At 33.7% G+C, this 20,352-nt stretch overlaps 1 protein-coding gene across 1 annotated transcript in view; it reads left to right on the top strand.

The window, feature by feature from the left end:
- LOC112126129 overlaps positions 1–20,352 on the top strand; it is a 54,624-nt gene that overhangs the window by 17,233 nt on the left and 17,039 nt on the right. The window contains exon 2 of the mRNA XM_024229745.1: positions 17,771–18,071. Coding sequence (XP_024085513.1) covers positions 17,856–18,071 — 216 coding nt within the window. The 5' untranslated portion in view covers positions 17,771–17,855. The remainder of the gene's footprint in view (positions 1–17,770; positions 18,072–20,352) is intronic.

Raw genomic sequence — 20,352 nt, forward strand, 5'->3', positions numbered from 1 at the left:
CTCCCTGCGAACCCGTGATGATTGCTCTTTTTCTGTGGTGAGCCTCGATGGCCTCAAACAGCATGAGAAAGCAAAACTGCCGTAAACGATGAGCAATTTTATAGTTGCTTGCTATCGACTTGCTATTCCGAATCCGTTTTGCCACGTTATAATCATATAATCCCATAATTCCGAGTATAGAATGGAGGTATTACCCTAACAATCCTAGCGATGTTCAGTCTTAAAGGAAATTTGAGATCACCCGTAAAAACTTAAATATGTCAATCTGTAGACATATTTAAGATTGTTTTGCCCTGATGATGACATTAAAACAGGTCGAAAGCTTGCAGTAACAACGGAATTTGCTTTCTTCTCCGATACATTGATCCAGAGTGTTTGTGAGTGAAAAAGTGGTCGATATTTATAATACTGAGAATATTAGTACTGAAAATTAACTGCAAGACGGTGAGATAGATGGCGGGGGAAACAACACTACCATTATGTATTTGTTATACACCGAAATGTTGGTCAGTACTGCTGAACAGAAATAAGGCATAAGTTGACACTAGGACTTGTTTGAACTATGAAACAATTAAAAAGAAATTTTCCAGATAAACTAACAAAGGAGATTGCATATTCAAAGATTTATTTACAAAATAAAATTGTTACTTTACCTCTAATCATTTAAAACGGACCAAATATTGTATTTTATAAATAAAGAAATGTGACATTTAACTTTTTCTGCACAAACAAGAAATGTCATGATATCCTAGATTTATTCCGTAAATGAAAACATAAAAAATGCTTTAAAGTATATGTATTCTAAGCCTATTTAAGAGTGGTATTACCGCCCATGGTCTATTTCGGTTCAACAGCTACAAGATTCGGCGTCACCGACAATAATAAAATGTTGTCGTGTTGGCTCCGCTATTTTTAGAACGGGCGTTATTCTTGATCCTAGGCCCTGTTTGTACATCTTGACATCAGTAAGTGGTTCAAAAAGTGGGCAGACGGAAGACCAATTACGAACAACCACAACCAGTTTAAACAATAAGCGTTTTGATTTATAGTCCAAAAAGTTAGTCGCACAGTTTGCCGCGGATGTCGCATTTAGTTCGTTACAGCAACAAAGTAATATGTACGAAGTCTGAGCGAGCCGATTAAAGTTACGAACACAGATTAAGGGAGTGATAGTTCAAAACGACGGATAAACAATAACATGATTTAACAAAGAAACCCGGATGTTATGATATGCTTTGCTACAAAATGATAGCATACTAAAACTTTTGTAATATTTATGTTTTTAAAATCTTCTAAAACATACGTATTTCGTACATGTTTCTACTAGATATTATATTAGGTAGATGTATCAGGAGTTGATTTGTTGTACAGATTATACCGCAATAATGTATATTCCTGTCAACTTGGTCTTCAATCTATTATAGCTTTGTTCGTTAAGTATCATTTTACTAGATTGATATAAACCAAAGTTATTGTACATCAGAATATTCGTCAAATAATTAGAGTAACGATGTTTTCTTATATTTCGACCTCAATTGTTAATCTTTTGATTTTTCCTTCTTGAAGGTGGGATAATAGGTCATCTCAAAAAAACCACAACCAGTTTTTATCCACAACGTTTCGGATTTATTTTAATCCTTCCTCAGGTGAGTTAACGCAATGGTTAAAACAGTGGTCGTCAGTAATTAATATTTTATAACAGTTTATTTTAAAAAAGAGCCAGTGTGGTACTTATTCAGACTACGAACAAACGTTTGTTCTTTGTTTTTGAGATGACCTATTATCCCACCTTCAAGAAGTAAAAATCATAAGAATTCGTCACTTAGTAATTATGGCTTGAGTTCATTGTTTATTTAAATGATATAGTTGTTTAAAATGATGAATTTTTTAGTCAACAGCCTACCCAAATGGGATTACTTTAACTAAAATAAATTTTACGTGATTGCAAGTCGTAAAATCGTATTTTTTGATATACAGATATATTTTTTGTACAGACTAACTGGAACACCTTTCGGATGAAACTAGAACAATATTCATTAATTGATGTCGCTATCCTAGAGATCTTCATATATAGATATGTTAGGTGTTGGCGATTTTGTTAAAATACCATTTTTTTTCCACAATTAGAAATATGACCAAATTTGGCGAATGATCAATAGAAGCGTAGGAGGTAGAACCTTGCTTCATCCTGCTTACAACCATGCCAATGGTTTTGTACGCTTATTTATTATCATCTAACGTTTTGTGCAAAGTAGGTAGACAAACGAAGAGCAAAGCTAAAGAGCACTTTTGAAATCAAAATGGTAATTTTACCGGAAGGCGTGGAATTGTCGCGAAGCTGCAATTCTGATTAAATTATTCTCAAAATCGAGAAAATAAATTAAGAAAAACTGTTCACTGTTGTATATTAATTATAACTAATTATTCATTTTTATTTATATTTAACATTAAATGTCTTATAATAGAATAATAATAGTGCAATAAATTAAAAGTAAATTATGAACATAGTATTAGTAGTACAAATTATTTTAGGATCAGCATAGCTTTTTTTCCGTCAAATTAAACCTTTTAACTTCTTACTAACTTTTTTTAAATTTCAAATTAACGCTTCTTAACTTGAAATTGATACAATTTTAAAGCAATACAAATATAGGAGATGGTATTAAGTAAAGTAATTACTTTACATATATAATTTGTCTTTAAACATAAAATAATTGAGCAGTTATAATACCAAACTCAAATTAAGTATAATTGAAAATAAAAGTTACATAAAATTAAATGTAAAAACAGATAAAAATAAATTATTCTTCTATTATTAATTTGAAATTTTTTAGATATAGATATCGGGCTTTTCTATAAAACACGTTATGAACATTGATTACGAATAAAATAAAATTTGCTCGTTTCCGATCTCATTTGATAATTTAATGTTGGAAGTTCTTGGACCGTGTAATATTTTCCACTAGCTTGTTTAAAATAACTCATTTTTCAGAGCGAGCCAGTTCAAAAACAACCCTAACTTTGTGCTAGTAATCAAACAGAATTAAACTTCCCTTTTTCTGAGTGAAGATTTTTGCTGCCAAATCAAAATTTCACTAGCTTGTCCAACCGGTACGCCCAGAGATAAAACAGAATAAGAAAGAATAAACACCCACGTTAACTGGTGCGGAGGTATTCGGTTTTTCTTCGGTTATTCTAAGGTATATTTAGATGTCATTACCGGGCCCTTAAACTTTTATAAGTTAGTCCAGTAGACAATTTAAATTGCCTCCATGCTCCAACTTTTCACCCAAAGTTGACTCGGTTTCTACAGCAACTTTTAACGCCTGCAGCAACGAGCCCTTTTCTTCAATAGTACTTGAAATTATATAAATCATTAGGCACTCTAAGACCCAAAGAAGTGGGCAATGGTGGCGAAGTTTTTTCTCTCTTCGGTCGTCCAACTCAGCCAACTTTAGCACCGTGAATAGCGATTAAATGGCCTCATACATAATAATGGCATATGGCTTACAACATTGATGCTGGAAAAAGTTGTTTGTTGTTGATTCTCTTCAAACTTACTTCTCTGTTTCTTTTAATTGCCTCTGTTAGGAAATATACGTTATTTTCTATAATTTTTATATATAATCTTTTAGTGTTAAATGTAGGGCATTATTTTATTATTTAACTAATTTTATGATTTATCGATATCGTTTATCTCTTACCCTTTTTATTTATAATAAATGTATCCTTAATTGTCATAAACATATATTCGATTTTTGATCGTTTCAGTACTGATGGAAAATGAGATTTTCTAATGAAATATGGCTATGATATATATAAAATATTCAAATAATAAGATCATTAAAAAATTAAATGACATTTAATTTAAGCGAAAACTCATAACCTTTTTGTTATATGATGTTGTTTAGGATCTTTGCTGTGCATCATAATAAATTCTTATTTAATATTAGCTAATTAGACTTAAATCAATTTTTCTTATCACAATAACCATAAATTTCAGTTTTTTTACCAAATTTTAAAACTTTCTTTTGGTTTTAATTTGAATCACCAATTTGTTTGTCTTCTACTATATTTAGGTTAAGATCGTAGTTTTTTAGATCAATGTTTCTTCAACTCAAGAAAAGAAAGTTTCGATAACGAGATGCCCCATCTAACAGTTTCTCAGCAGTAATTTGAAAGTTTTAAAACGAAAAAAAATTAAGTTTTGGCCTATCTCAATCGTGCAATTAAGATATTTTTTCGTTCTTTAAAGATATGGAGAATCCCAGAAACTTAACATTTCAATTACTCGCCAAGATAAATCTTCTAATGTAATAAATCTAATAAGTACTTTCTTGAAATAGGTTTTTTCAGACTTTTTTGCAACAAATACACCTGCTTAATCATGAGTATTCCTACTAAGGGAAGTTACTTCTATTTAGAAAGAATTAAACGAAATCTTGGAATTATGTTTTATATCAATGAATTTAACGTTTATTGTGATTGTGCAGCTCCTCGTACTATTAAGTGCTGCCTAATTAATGCTTTGAAGTTGCCTGCCATGCCTTAAAGCTGGGATTACATTTGTTATCAATATTACCCGCTTTTAAATAAAATTTTAATGAAAATTTAAACTTATGAAATATAAGCAGACTCTAAATTAAGGAAACACTATTATCATTAGGTTCTCTCAGGTAGTCGGCTTTTATATAAAGGGTTTTCAAAGGCTAAGACCACTTACAAGATTAACTCCAAGTAAGTTATAACGATCCCGTAGCTTACGGTAGAAGGGATTCGGCTTCACTATGAGGTTTCAAACGGGATTAGGGCTACAGGAAAATATTGCGGGGAAGGAAAGGATATAAGAAACAATGGCTTTTATCTGATAAACCCTTCGCTAAAGCAAGGCTGACTTAATAAGCAGGGGGATACCGGCCAACTGACGACTTGAGCCATGAATTACTAACAATGTTCCATCACGGCGTTTCTCACTTTCTTCTTTAAGGAAGGTTCATTTAAAAAACACAATATCCTCACAGTTAATTTCAGTTTAATATGAAAATCTATTTTACGGCTTGGGAATTTTTTTGTAGACAACTTTGTTGGTGTTGTAACGGCATAGGTGGATGTACTAAGCCTCTCAGGATGGCAGAACACTTAAAGGAGGGGGTACTTTTTCACCGTTATTTTAAAGTCCCAATTACCCTGCGGGATTTTATAGTAAAAGGGCCCGGCTGTCGCCGGCTACACCAGTGATGCGTCCAATTCCCTTAATGAACCCTCACCATGGCTGCCCCACGCCTCTCCTCTTATCGGGGATTAGGGTATTAACAAGGAGGAAACCCAAACCGGGCAAAATCTGTTTACAATCCCTAAGAGAAGCCATTCTTAGAATTAGGAATTTAAAATGGCGTTCAACTCTAAGCCCTGTCTTCCAGGCCGCTCGCTTTCAAAATGCTGCAAATGCTTAAAACGCTTAGCATTAGAAAACCATTACAGTTAAAAATTTAATTTTACATTGGGAATTATCTTGGATAACTTCAATTAAATAAAATATAAAAATTCAACTATTAAAAACAATAAATCAATCTGAAAGCAGTTGATGTCTCTGGTCATCAGCTTTTTATCTCATTACAAAGATAATTTAGCGACGGCAATGCAATTTCCTCATTAAAAAGGAATTTAAATGGAAATGGTTTAATGCTGAAGAGTAATCAGTCCGGGAATAATTTACTGCCTAAATAGAAAGATTGATGATCTTATGGAATAATTTGTGAAATCGGTTCTAATCGCAGAACGCTATTGAAAAATTTGTCTACTTGTCACTAATCCTTTTATGAGTGTAAGTGTTAATGTCATCCTTTGACATAATCCGTCCCCCACAAATAATATAATTCTTTACTGTTATACAATTATTCAACGTTTTTAACAACAAGAATATACTGGAACGAACTAAACGAGAAGAACGGTTATTTGAGAAAAGAAAATATTTATTTTTCTTCAAACCCAGACAGAATTTATTTTATGTGTGCGATATTTTATTCTTCTTTCTTATTCCGGACATCTCGTTTGATGATTGTCTGTGTAGATATTTTTGCTTCAATTTTTTCAGGAATTGTTTGTACAGATCTTCATACTTTTCACTTGGATACCACTTATTATTTCTTTCAATTTACGTGGTTAATATTTACTTTATTTTGACTAGCGTATTTAATCATTGTGTAATATTATTTTTAAGATGCTTCGTTCTCAAAATGATGTTGAAGCAACTGCTAATTTACATATAAAATAAAAGCTTATTTATAGCCAAACCTTGAAGATCTTGTTTATTTTGAACTAATTCATATATAAGTATAACATTATTAATATTTTTAATTTCACTCTTGTTAATTTGACTGGCATATTCCCTTTGGCTCAAGCTTTCGACTAGATATCAGAAACATTATCATTAACAGGCAACATCAAATTGTAAAATTACAACTTATGTACACTTAATGTAACCTATTGTAACATCAGCATTGCGATTCTTTTAAGAGATTAACAAGAGTAACAAATGTTATAACAAAAGCAACAAAACCATAACAATAAAAATACGAAAGTGATTAAAAATACTACTCTTTACAATTTCAATTGACCATTACGTCCTCTTTTCACCAACTGTTTTCGACAAATATAATTTAAAAGATAATCTGAAACTCGTGCAAGGGGAAAGATAGTTTAAGTTTATTATCATCCACTGTACTGTATTAAAAGTGTGTTTTTAATTGCGCAAAATGGAAAGAATTCTATCATAAAACATTTAAATTAAGAAAAATAATAGAAATGTATGTGCATTTTTAACCACGTTTAATATAATTTCAGGAGTGATAATTGACTAAGTGAAGAGTATAGAAGTTAACTTTGGATCAGGTATGAAATCATAGATTACATATTTAATAAATTACTTAGTTACTAAATAACCACTGTTTTATGAATGGAAAACCCTCAGTAATACCAAATACATAAAGCTCTGATATACATAAGGTAACCAAAACATTGTATACATTTCAGTCCTCAAAAGTTACAAAACTAATTGGCTACAGTCACCAAACCTTCATTTTAACGTGGAATTATTATAATACTGAAACCGCATAATATACTTATTATATTATGTTAGTACCATAATAATCGTATAAAATATTCCATATTGTGTTGCATTGCTACATTATTACGTTCTAACATTATTATTTAAAGTGAGATTTCTTCTTGAGGTCTGTGGACGCACATGTAGCAATTATGATATGATGAAGCTTCAGTGGAAAGTAAGGAAAGTGCAGAAATTCCTGTCACACATTTTACATTCAATTACACGTTGTGGAACCTGGACGAGGGTTCAGAAAGTTGAAGAAGCAAAGCGAAGAAGTTTATTTCTCAAAAAATTAATTATCGATTATAATAAATCAAAATGTTTTTATTTGATATGTTATTTCATCATAAAAACTTCTGCATAAGGGCATTAAATCGTACGGGTTAAATCAATACAATGATTTATTGGGTAAAAAGTGACAAAGGTTTAATTTTCATTTTTTCTAATATATCTGCACTATTTTCCTTGAATGAAGATTTTTGAGAAAATCAGACGATCGGCTATAGAAATTTTTGTGTTTTTGTTGAAATAAATTGACCGAAATTTGACCAGCGACCTCCACTAAGCAAACAACATTTACCAACACGGAATGAAGTTGTTAATAGTTACTGCTTTTCACCATCCATTTCATTCGATAGCTCAGTTTTTCATTTAATCCCACCAGTATAAAACGAAGAAAAACAAGCAGTTAAACTAGGTTCAATATTTAAAACGAATTAACACTTTAAGGTAAGAGAAGAGCCAAGTTTTCCATCTGACGGGGTTCTGACGGAGTCCTTTAACAAACCAGCTCGTTAACCTCCCTTCTACAGGGCGGAACGTAGTTTACACGTAATTCTTTTTTCCTGCAGTGAAGGGATGAGGGGGACTCCGGCAATGGAATATTCAACACGGCAATAAAAGACCTAAGATGCTGTAATGCGAGTATCAACCTTTTAGCTTGTTCGTAAAGGGGCGGGCTTATGAAATGTGTAGGGTCGGCAATTGCCCGTGATATGAACGTACAAACGTTTTGAATAACACGTGCTCTACTGGAAAAATGCTTGATATTTACCTACATAATTCATCCCCCTAAGAATGATATTTCAGTATGGAAACATACGCAATAGAAGTAACTTTCATACTTCTCAATAACTCATCTAAATTATCTAAAACATTTTTTATTTGATAAAAATGGGATTGTTAGCCCGTACAAATAGATGGCAGTTACAATATCATCGACTTGAAAGATAAAAATAAAATGAGTCATTTCAAAAACTAAAGAAGCACTGAATTCTGTTACTAGTTTAGTTTGATAATGATTAAAAATTTTCCATGTGAGCCCAAATCATAATTTTTCAATGCAGTCTGTTGTTTGTAATGGACTTAAATTCGAGAAAAATTAATCTATATTTTGAAAACTTTTGTATTACCGCCGTTTCTATAAACCGTTTACACACCTAGAAAATATGTAAAACATTGGGTGTTGTTAGCAACGTAATTGATCAGAAATAATAGTGGAAGTAATAAAGTTTACATTAAAATTAGGGATTTTGAATGATTTTGTTTATGACAATTTGAAAGGCTTGTTTCTATGTTGATCATTTGAGGAATAAATTCCTTTCCACATTATGTTTTGACTTAATTTACATGATTTACTAATGATTAATAACGTACATGATTTATAAAGTTTACTTACAGTATTATAAAAAGGAATAAGGAATAGAAGACTGAGGTAAAGTTATACATAGTATTTTCGCTAACGTTCTTATTACTCTTACGCTAGTCTTGAAAGACACGGGGATCAGCTCCCTAAAAGACACCCCTTCGCAGAAATAAACATGCCTATCAAAACGGAAAATCGTCTCAATCACATTAAATAGCTATTAATAAACAATCAACAAATAAAAGACTTTCACGGATATTAAAAGCACATTTGACAGCACAACTTTTAAGAAGAACTTTGCTAAAAGGCAGAAAAGAACAGGCGTCCATGTTCCACAAAAATATCGAAGCAGTAGTGGCGAAACGGCACCTACAGGGAGGTTTACTTTCGACTGTGCCGTGAAATGAATTTGTGATTGTTCTTGGCTCGATTAGATTGTCAAATTCAAATTGGTTGAAATTAAAAAGTTAATGTCAGGAGCGGGATTCGAACCCACAACCTTCGGCCTTCATTTCAACCAATACCTTACATAAAAACATTAATTAATTGAAAGAAGTTCGTGATTAATCGGACCATGAAATATAATGGCTGAAATATATATAGGTATATTGTTATATACTAGTAACTGGGCAGTGAGTAAAGATAGGCAATTAAAATGTCCACCAACTGTCTCAGAAACACTAGTAAACCTGCCCCATTAAAACAAATAAATTGAATGAAGATTAACATTGCGGACATATAATAATAAATAAAATCAGACACCCATTCCTGGAAATGGGATTACATGATCCTTGGCAGCATCTTTAAACTTTTAACGAATTTCATAAGGAAAGAAGAAATCAGGGGATAATCAAACACAACAATATTGTACACAGATTAAAAGATCAAATCCAAAAAAAGTCGGTGAATGCATCCTGAATCTCCAAAACGTAGGAAAACTGAAAGCCCGACCTGATGTTGTGTGCCAGGGACACAAAGGTATTTTGGATATTAAACAAGCAGACAAATTGGCCCAAGTAGGATCTACACATCTATATAAGGCCCAGAACCTATAATAAGATTAACAAGGTAAAAAAACAAATTAAGAAATGGAAAAACTTTGAGGTGCCAGAATAGTAAGTTAATGATTAAAGAACCTGAACCAAAACTGACATACCCATGGCCACAATTAGGGTAAAGTTCAAGGGAGTAGTATTAGCTGCCACAGGCATCTGAGAAAACACCTAAACAACATGTGTTCAGAGATTTTCCCATTTGTGGTTATACAACTCGGAGGAAGAAACGGCCACGAGCATTATGTTCTAGTGTGACGCAATCGCTCAATGGAAACAACCTAGGGTACTAAAAAGAAATGCAGCAATGACAGCCAATGACCAAATAGGGTTGAAAAGATGGATCGGATCATTTACTGATCTAAGGAGCTAAAGAACAGTACGAGCCAAAAGGCTCAGTGATTAGAGAATACCGATTCCCCGCTTCCTTGTATCCAATATCATCTTCAATATTATCATCATCAACCCTCATCAGATCTTCCAGTATGTTTCAGTAGTGCGGTAAACACAAACTATATGACGAATGGAAAATACAAGTTTTTCACAGTATAATTCAACCTTTATCAGATCAAATAGAACTGCTTCCAAACCTAATTCTTACGTATCTAAACTGAAATCATCCGTTTCGTTAAATCCTTCACCATCAGATCATCATCATCATCATATATTTATCGGGTTGTCCGGAAAATAATGCAGGATTTTAAGTTTTCATTAAAAAAAATCTATATAAAATATTCTGTTTACGTTTACAGGATTACTCATTTGTATGAATGTCAACACTTATTAATCCTCTTCCAAATGATATTGTTTGTTTACCTCTGTAGCATTCCGCTACTTGGAAATAATTCAGTCATCCTTATAATGTCAAAGCGAGAATTTCGTACGATTTTCTTTTACGAGTTTAAACTCGGCCGAAGCGGAGCCCAAACGGCTAGAAACATTAACCAAGTCTGGGGCGAGGGTTGTGTTAATGAGTGCACTGTGCAAAGGTGGTTTAAAAAATTTCGGGAGGGAGATTTCAGCCTTGAAGATGAAGAAGGTCGTGGAAGGCCTTCCTCTCTTAATGATGATGTTCTGCGATCAGTGGTGGAAGAAAACCCCAAAACAACTGTTCGAGAACTTGCTGACCACCTCAAGGCGATTGGAAAAGTGAAAAAACTCGAAAATTGGGTTCCACACTCATTAAACGATCGCCAAAAAAATCAGCGCTTTGATGTTTGTGCATCACTTCTTTGTCGAAACAAAAATGACCCATTTCTGGCCAGAATTGTTACATGTGACGAAAGGTGGATTCTCTACGATAACACTAGACGTTCTGGACAGTGGCTCGACAAAGGAGAAGCTCCAATACATTTTCCAAAGCCCCCAACTCATCAAAAAAAGGTAATAGTTACGGTATGGTGGGCTTCATTTGGTTTAATACACTACAGCTTCTTAAATCCTGGCGAAACCATCAATGCTGAATCATACTGTAACCAAATTAATACCATGCATCAGAAATTGGCAGTAATGAAGCCCTCTTTGGTCAATCGGAAAGGGCCCATTTTGTTGCATGACAACGCTCGACCACATGTGTCACGTGTAACGTCACAAAAATTATTGGAGCTTGGCTATGAAACTTTGCCTCACCCACCCTACTCTCCGGACCTCTCGCCTACTGACTACCATTTTTTTAGACACCTGGACCACTACTTACAACACATAATATTCAAAAATCAAACGGAACTGGAAAATGCATTTATTGACTTTATCAATTCTAAAAATTCTGAATTCTACTCAGACGGAATTAATAAGTTACCAACACGTTGGGAGAAATGTATTGAGAGTATGGGAAATTATTTTGATTAAAGAACATTGCTTTAAAGTAACTAGTTTCTTTTTTTTTGTTTAATACCAAAATCCTGCATTATTTTCCGGACAACCCAATATTTCCCAATGTCATTATGGTTGAAATTATAGGTTTCAATAATGTTAAACGATGTCCAAGTGTTGTGGCGCATTTTATTTGCTTGATTTTAATACTTTATCAGCCCTGTTTGTAATTTTAATTTTTTCATATTTTAAATTGCACAAAATTGTATTTTTGATCTTACTTGCACGAATTCGATTTTCGTTGGACGAAATCGCTCCAATTTCATCCAAATGTTTTTATAAATATTTTAAATGAAAGAAAATTAATATATTTAAAGGTTTTATTTTTCAGAATGAAGAGACAACCTTCCATACCATCTTTCGCTTGATATCGATTTTGTACCTTCCCCCACTTTTCAGTCCACATAATATTAGCGCACAGCATGACATAAAAAATTTATTGAACTTATATTTGAACATTGGCAAAAAAACAGAACGCCAACCTAATTCCGTTTTCTGAAAAATAATGAGCTTAGTACATTCCTATCAAATGAAGTCTCTATTGGTTAAACCACAGTTTGAACAAAGAACGATTAAAGATGAAAGATTAAACAAAAAAATTGCAATGTAAATATGACACTTTACACTTATGCAACCTAACAGTTAAATATGTTAATACTTTTACGTGTATGTTTTGTTCACTTTCTTTAATCAGCACTCTTTTTATTCAAATAGTGTCCCCTTTGCAGTTATTTTCCGTTGACGTATAAATAACATTTTTAACAAAAAAATTGCAATGTAAATATGACACTTTACACTTATGAAACCTAACATTTAAATATGTTAATACTTTTACGTGTATGTTTTGTTCACTTTCTTTAATCAGTACTCTTTTTATTCAAATTGTGTCCCCTTTGCAGTTAGTTTCCGTTGACGTATAAATAACATTTTTAGGTTTGTCGTAATTTACCCTCAATTAAACAAGATTATTTAAGTTTTGCATGTTTTTACTCACTTACAGTGTTTTACTGCTCAAAGTCCGATCTCTAAATAATACTGTTTTCTATACTTTCCGTTAAGTATAAACATTATTAATTTATAGATAATGATATTCCAATGCACTGAGGCTATTTGCTGTCCGTCTGATAAATTATGGGTAAAATTGCAAATAAGGGCAGGTGCAACAGATTACAACTAATTTAAGTGTACAACTTTTATCTCTTTCATCTAACGACTTGTACCATCTTCATGATATGAACAATAATTTACATATAAATACTATTTTTCCATTAAAGAATTCTTGAGACGGCCCAATAACCGTAAGCGGTAAACTCGAAACGAGGTAGGGTAGTAAAATGTTAATTCAGAAAGTGTACTCCGCTCGCTTAAGGATCGCTAAAAATGTTAATTTTTACCGGCTGGGGTTAGATTTTTCAAGTTGAACGGGATTGATACGAGGAAAGGCCATTTACCGTAGAGCCCTTTTGGGACTGACGGCATTGCAAATGCAACCAGCACCGATATATTACGGAGAGTTATTACAACCTTGAATACACAGGGGAACGATTGCGCAAATGAAGGAGCAGACAAGGATCACAATTTATGTTTCAAATGTCCTTTTTCGGAACGGAAACAAAACAAAAAAAGAGAGAAAGATAAATAAATCCACTTTGAATATCACCATTTCAATCGAATCACTCGTTCTGTATTAAGGCAAGAATATATGCTCATGAAAATACGAAAAACTTACTCAAGCGGAAAATTCAGTTTTCCTCTAAGGAGAATTGGTAGAGAGGAAAGTTTAAATTGACACCTGCCTCCAACAGGCATATCAGACCCCAGACCAACCCTTCAGACTGTTTCAATTAAAACTGCCATGCAATCATTTCCAGTTCAGGTTTTATCAATCATTTCTACTAAATATACATTTTCCTCATCGTCCACGATAATTTACTTTTGAAAACAAATCGACAATCACTTCGGTTAACTTTTAACATATATATGTGGTGTTTAGTGACCGTTACTTAATGATTATTTGGTTCTGGTGTGACATAGGTTTTAGAAAAACATTTTCTTTATCGTACCAACGTTTCGATCTTTATTGAGATCATCTTCAGGGCTCAAAGTGTTAGTTTTCCGTGTAGATGTGTTATTCTTGTCTGTCGTGTTGAGAGTGCCCAAAACCTACGTTACGTCAGACCGCATCTCACGGCCTCCAAATACTAATTTTTAACATATAACTGAATCGATTCTCTCTACCAACGAAATACTGGGTGTCCCAGTTCCTTCTGACGAAACTCAGGGAATCGATTCTACTCTTCGTTTGGAGCGAAAAATGCTCAGGAGAAAATTTTCGGAAAGTTCTCTATTTTGAAGATATTCGTCAATTTAGGTTTTTTCAACTTTTCACTACCTTAGCACATAAAAACGGTTANTTCCGAAAATTTTCTCCTGAGCATTTTTTGCTCCAAACGAAGAGTAGAATCGATTCCCTGAGTGTCGTCAGAAGGAACTGGGACACCCTTTATAAATGTACATTAGATCAAATAAATATGCTGAGTGAATTTCTGACAAATATTCATTATAGTATTGATTCTCTTGACCAAAAATTATTTTTTAAGTATCCACAATATTTAAGTGTTGATATTATATACACCTTCACATCCGTCTAATTAAGACCAAATCGTGGTTAGTGCGCCTTTTCTAATTACAATTAGCACTTCCTCGGTGCTTTCGGTATTTCTAAGGCGATGCCTTATTGTCACACATTCCCAAAACAGGTTTGGAGCTAAAAGAATGCGCATTTAGTGCCTATATTGCTGCCTGACTGTCCAAATGTTGATCCGTACACCTTTCATTTTCTTCTCTATCGACCCTTATGCACAGAATTAGGTAATAGCACGGACCTCATCTTGGTATATACACTGGGAGGCCAAAAAAGTGACTGCCATTAAATTTTAGACCTTAAGGGAAGATAATCCTCCAATGATTATCTGAAATGTTTGACAAAATCTACATCATACTAGAAGAAAGAAAGAATCTAGTTCCTATAAAATAATATATAGTATTAAATGAAATATTTTACGTGATGGATAGTTGAAAAATAAATATTTCTTAATTTCATACAATCAATCGTTATCCACATTTGAAAACATTCTTCACTGGGTCGTCCGAGAGGCTCTTGGGCGTCAATAGCACGGTCGATAGTTGTCTGCAGTTGGTCTAAACCATAGAACGAGGTTGTTCAGTTATCGACCAACTTTAATTATAATCTGGTTTGGAATGTTATTGGGTATGTGATCCTCCAATGAATCAGTAGGCAACTGTATAATGCAGTGTATGATTCATTGAAGGACCACATACCCAATAACATCCCAAACCAGATTAAACCATAGAAGAAGGAATGACTCATCCTTACCCGTCGTAAGGATTGTTGACCGACATTGCACCAAAATCCACGTATGTGCTATGCGGAGAAGGTTATTCAATACGTCTCGCTTAATTAACATGCCATTGCTTGGCCCTACAGAGTGAGTAGGAATGATATAACAGATATGAAAATTTTGCTCGAGTACTGCAACGAATCATTAAGTAGTTACGATTTCTTGAGAAATCAGGGGTATTTTTGTATGTGTAGATTTGTTTATCGCATTTAATCTTATTGTAAATATGGATAAAAAGGTTGGTTATAGATGTCATCTGTGTTAACTGTTTTATGAGAATGTATCCATGAGCGTGAATGTGTGTTTAGCAAAAGAGAAATCAATTATGTTGTAAAAATGAAAGGTAATGGTAAATTTCCATCTAATAGTTAAATAACCATCACTACATCATATAGGTATATTGAAAATTTTTTGCCAACATTCCTACAAGCCATCAATCCAATAGCTCTCTATTTTCTTGGAATGAGATTTCAGTTGTACATATAAATGTTGTAAAACGTTTGATAATCGGATCTATGCTTGATTGTATTGAACTTTGATTTGAAATAATATCAAAGCGGGCTGGATAGAATGTTTCCCACCATATTTTAAGCGGTTTTGTGTTATCTCTCAGCACCAATATACACGTAAATAACTCCATTGTCTCCCGCTTGCTTTGGTGATTTTAATAATTTATTCTGCCAAGACGCTCAACTCTTCGACTCCGACGTCACGTCGGTTTTAAATTTTCAATTTCCTTTCGAAAAAGAGTCGGCCCGGGTGGAGTGCGAATAATCCTCGTCGAGCCGTTCATTTGACTTGGAATTGTAAATTAAGGAAAGAAGGGCCACCGCCATGCATGAGACGACGGCAAATATCATCTGAACCTCGGGGGGTGGCAAATGAAGGGCCTCGACTGCTGGGACAGACTTCTAATTTCCTGTTTGCTTTCACTTTTCGGTTTCTTTTCAAATTGTGCCCAAACAAATTCACATCCACTTCCTTCCCTATTGTTTCATCGAACATAAACTTTCTTCACTTTAGAAACAATTAATTTATTTTACGGAGAGAAACCCGTAGGTTGTAATAGTTTAACCATAAGAGACACTGTTAAAAATACAAGTCAACAAACCAAGATACAGCGTTCAGTTAACTACCCAGAGGCAAAAAGTGACCACCCAGGTTTTTCTTTAGTAATACTTGTAATATTATATATAAATCTTTATATTTTTTATTTTTTGTTGTTTGACGGATATTTTTAAAGAAAAATATGAAGTTGATTATTTGGAGATCGTGAGATGCGGTTTGGTGTGACGTAGGTTTAGAAAAACATTTTCTTTATCGTGCCAACGTTTCGATCTTTATTGAGATCACCTTCAGGGCCTGAGATTTATAAACATTGTTTCAATTGTACAAACATATGTAAGATGTGAAAAAATGAATTTAAAAAAAAACTTGTGAGACCTTTTTGGGACCCTCTTTTTACAATTCGTCCCAAAGGTGTCTGATAGGGTTTAAGTCATGACATCCTGGCCACTCCAAACATTGAATTGGTCCAAGTAGTCACCAACCATTTTAGCTGTGCGTATCGCGCATGAAGATCAAGTTAGTGGGTCTTCTCATAGGAATGCATGCCAAACCATAAAACCGTCCGTAGCTTCTCCTGTTCTCCTAATTCTTTGTCAGAAGATCTCTAACAAAACCTTGACTCATCAGAAAACAAGATTTTAACCCAATTTTGCTCAGACCAAATGATGTGATTTCTTGCGATACTTAACCGAGCTATTACGTCAGAAATTTTGGACCAGTGACAATCGTTGCTCGATCTCAGCGGCGGTAGAATGTCGATTTGTACGTTCTAAACAATCTGAGATATGATGGAAGATCCTTCGGACAGTAGTTCTGGGAATGTAAGTACCCTGGCCGCACACGCTTGAGTTCTTCCATCTTCCAACAATGTTCTTTCTAGCCAAATCTATATCAGTTAAAACCTCGAACAAATTTGAAACATAAAAATTGTACAACTTAAAAAGATCAAACCGGAACATTAGAAAGAAGCTTTACAGAAAAACCAACAAAGAAGATATTGACTATTCAAATATTTATTTAAAAAATCACAATTGTAAACACAAGTGGAAGATTATATTTATGTTTTATTTACTTCTAATCTTTTAAAATGGACCATATATTGTTGTAGCGTAATCAAGGGAGGATTGTTTAAGAGAAAATTAAAGATATTAAGGCGGCCACTTTTTTTTGCCTTTCAGTGTATTACAACGTTAATTAAACGACCTTAAGGATTCTCTAAGGATAAAGGAATTTTGGGAACATTGTTGCAACTGCCACTTCTGTGCTTGGCAGGAGGCCAGAACACACTCCGTGTTAACTCCGAACTCCCAAGACGACGACTAATTTCCCTTTTTCGCAATGTTTACACAAAACATGTCCCGAGAGGGACTGTCTGGCATCACAAAGAGACACCCCCCCCCATTCTTACAAACGCCCTTTCATTTTCCACTGCGTGCTTCCCTTGTTCTTAGATTGTAATTGTTACAAACTTGTGTTTTCATGAAGATTTCCCCTATTGTCCTTTTGTGCCATTTATATGTGATCCCTAGTCTCTTTCAGGGTGCATTTTCTCTTTGTTACTTTTTGTTGTATTGTTAATTTTTATTTGCGAATTTTGTTTCAGAGTGAAAAGAAACGGCGAGGATGTTTATGCCATTGATAAGTCCATTTATCAATTGATAACGTTTTTGTTACTCCCCGACGAAAAAATGGACGACGGTTTCTCAGATGCTTCCTCGGGCCTCGGGGACCCCCTGGCCAGGTTATCCGACCTCGGTTCTTGTTCTTCATGGTCAGGAAGTCCCCCGGGATCGCCTCAACTTGAAGAAGAAATCGATTGGGAGCGAAGGTGTCTCAACTTGCAGCTAGAACTACAGAAGTACAAACTACATTCGTCGAAGGTGCGAGATCTACTTAAAGATAAGGTAAGCCCAGAAGAAAGTCAGAATAAATAATATTTTTTCATGTTTTCTATGAAAATGAAGGGTAATTATATTTTTAAACATAAGCAGTTTTTAGAACGACAAGTTTATTTTCCAACAACGTATATTTTTTAGCTGAGGGTGTAAACGGTTTTACCCCTTTATCAACTTTTTTTAATTTTCTATTCTGATTGGACGTATTTATTTATTATCTAATATAATCATTCGTTTCTTTGCAGAAAATTGAAAAATTAATTCGATAAAATAACGTGTATTTTCAATTGTATTTTTCCTAGTAACTAGATCTTCAGCAGCTTTTTTCCAATAAAAATTTAGTAAGCAACTTCTTTTTAATGTTTTGAAATCATGCTTAGCATTCAAAAAAATTTTCATTACCTACTAGCTGATCAGTTTAGGTCTGTTGGTTTTGGCTGTATCCTTAACCTCCATTTTAAAAAGATTATTCCTACAATGTTACAGATTTATTACAGAAAGCACATTGAAAAATATCCCGAAATTGATAATAATTGCGCTTCTATTATCGCCCTCACAATCCTGGAGAGTTACGTCTAAATATTTTGGCATGAGAAGCTAACCAAAAAATAAAAGGTTACATGTCTCTGTGTTTTCTCAGAAGCGCCATAAAAAAAATAGAAAAAAATAGTGGGGAAATATATGCAGATTCATACGCATATGTACAGAATTAAGATTATACTACAATCCAGGGCCTGTCAACAACTATATCGTTTTAGCCTCAATGACAGTTTGTAAATCTAGACTCACTTTCTCACTTAAGAGATTTTTTTTAAATTACCATTTAGACAAGTCAGGTGGTGGAGGACTCAGTATTCCCTCATCACCGCTTACACATATTATATGAATAATCTAATTGGTCCATGGGTTGCAATATTCCACAAACGTCACACTAACGTCAATAAATGCACTTAATATGACAATACAAAACCAAAAATGTGTCAAATATACATAAGATAAAACTCGAAAATCTAAATACGGGTGGCGAAAATACGCGCTCCTGTGCTCAAAGTTCTAATATCGGGTGGCATTTCTTCTTGCTTTCCATGTGGATGAAGCCGAAGAACGACATCTTTCAATTTGTGGGGCACATCGAGCCATCTTTCTCTATATTCCAGATACATATGTGTCCTTTGGCCAATTCTAAGTGTCTATGAATGAACTTATTTTAATTTTGTTACTTAAAGTCATGTCTTTCAAACTAGTTCACAAATTTTTGGAAATAATATTGTTTCATTATTGTACTTTCACCACGTTTGTGACTGAAGCAATTTCGCACTTAACCACGCAATTAACCCCCAAGAAAATAACCACGCGGTCTTTTTTACGCTGATCTCACCGTTTATTCGGAAGGCTATTTTCTCCCTCCCATGAAAAATTATAGACTCAGTAAAGGGGATACGTGGCATGTCAGGATGTAGATAAGACGGAACCCTATTACAGAATCACATTGTCGTGGGATGACTAGTAAATCAGAAGATATGTTGTTGTTCCACTAAACCAACACATTAGACCCAGATGGGTCCTCCGTTATTATTTTAAGCGCTCTTTCCATAACAGTTTTCCCCGGTCCTGTCATATTTACGACTCACAACAGCATTCTTCTCTCCTTGTATTCAATATCTTCTATACATCTTCGTATTCGGTATAGAAACGACGATTAGGTTTTATAAAAATAATTCATTGCAGTACAATATCTATTAGTTTACGTTTACATAAAACTCCTTTTTGTAATGAAAATAATCAACAGAAAGTAGAAACTGGTATAACAACGTCCTGTTAATATTATTTGCGTGAAAACACTTTATCCGCAGCCTAAGTTTCACACTTTCATTCTCAGTACATCTGAGTCAATCAGTTGGTCAGTACTTTGGAAGATGTAACATTTCTATAGCTACGAAAAAAATTAATATAATATGAACATATGAATAACAACCAGGAAATCTAATGATGTCATATTTTAAAACTTCGGAGTACAAATGTCAAAAATGCAAACGGTAAAATTGGGATATTTGTTCATTTTGAAGGAGGACATGCTAAACAAAATTTACAGGTTTCGCATTAAAGAGCTTAAGAAGAGTATTATAAAAGAAAGGTAGAAGAAAAAACTTTATCTGTAAACAATAAGTTAACATAAGCCATACTACATATAAAAAAATTCTAAAGAATTTAGTGCAAGGATACAGAATGTAAATACTGGGATAATATATTTATGAATATACTGGGAGAGTTTAACTTCTACTATACACCC

Source organism: Cimex lectularius, unplaced genomic scaffold (assembly GCF_000648675.2).
Source record: "Cimex lectularius strain Harlan isolate CLEC.00 unplaced genomic scaffold, Clec_2.1 scaffold439, whole genome shotgun sequence".
In the NCBI taxonomy this organism is placed as follows: Eukaryota; Metazoa; Arthropoda; class Insecta; order Hemiptera; family Cimicidae; genus Cimex; species Cimex lectularius.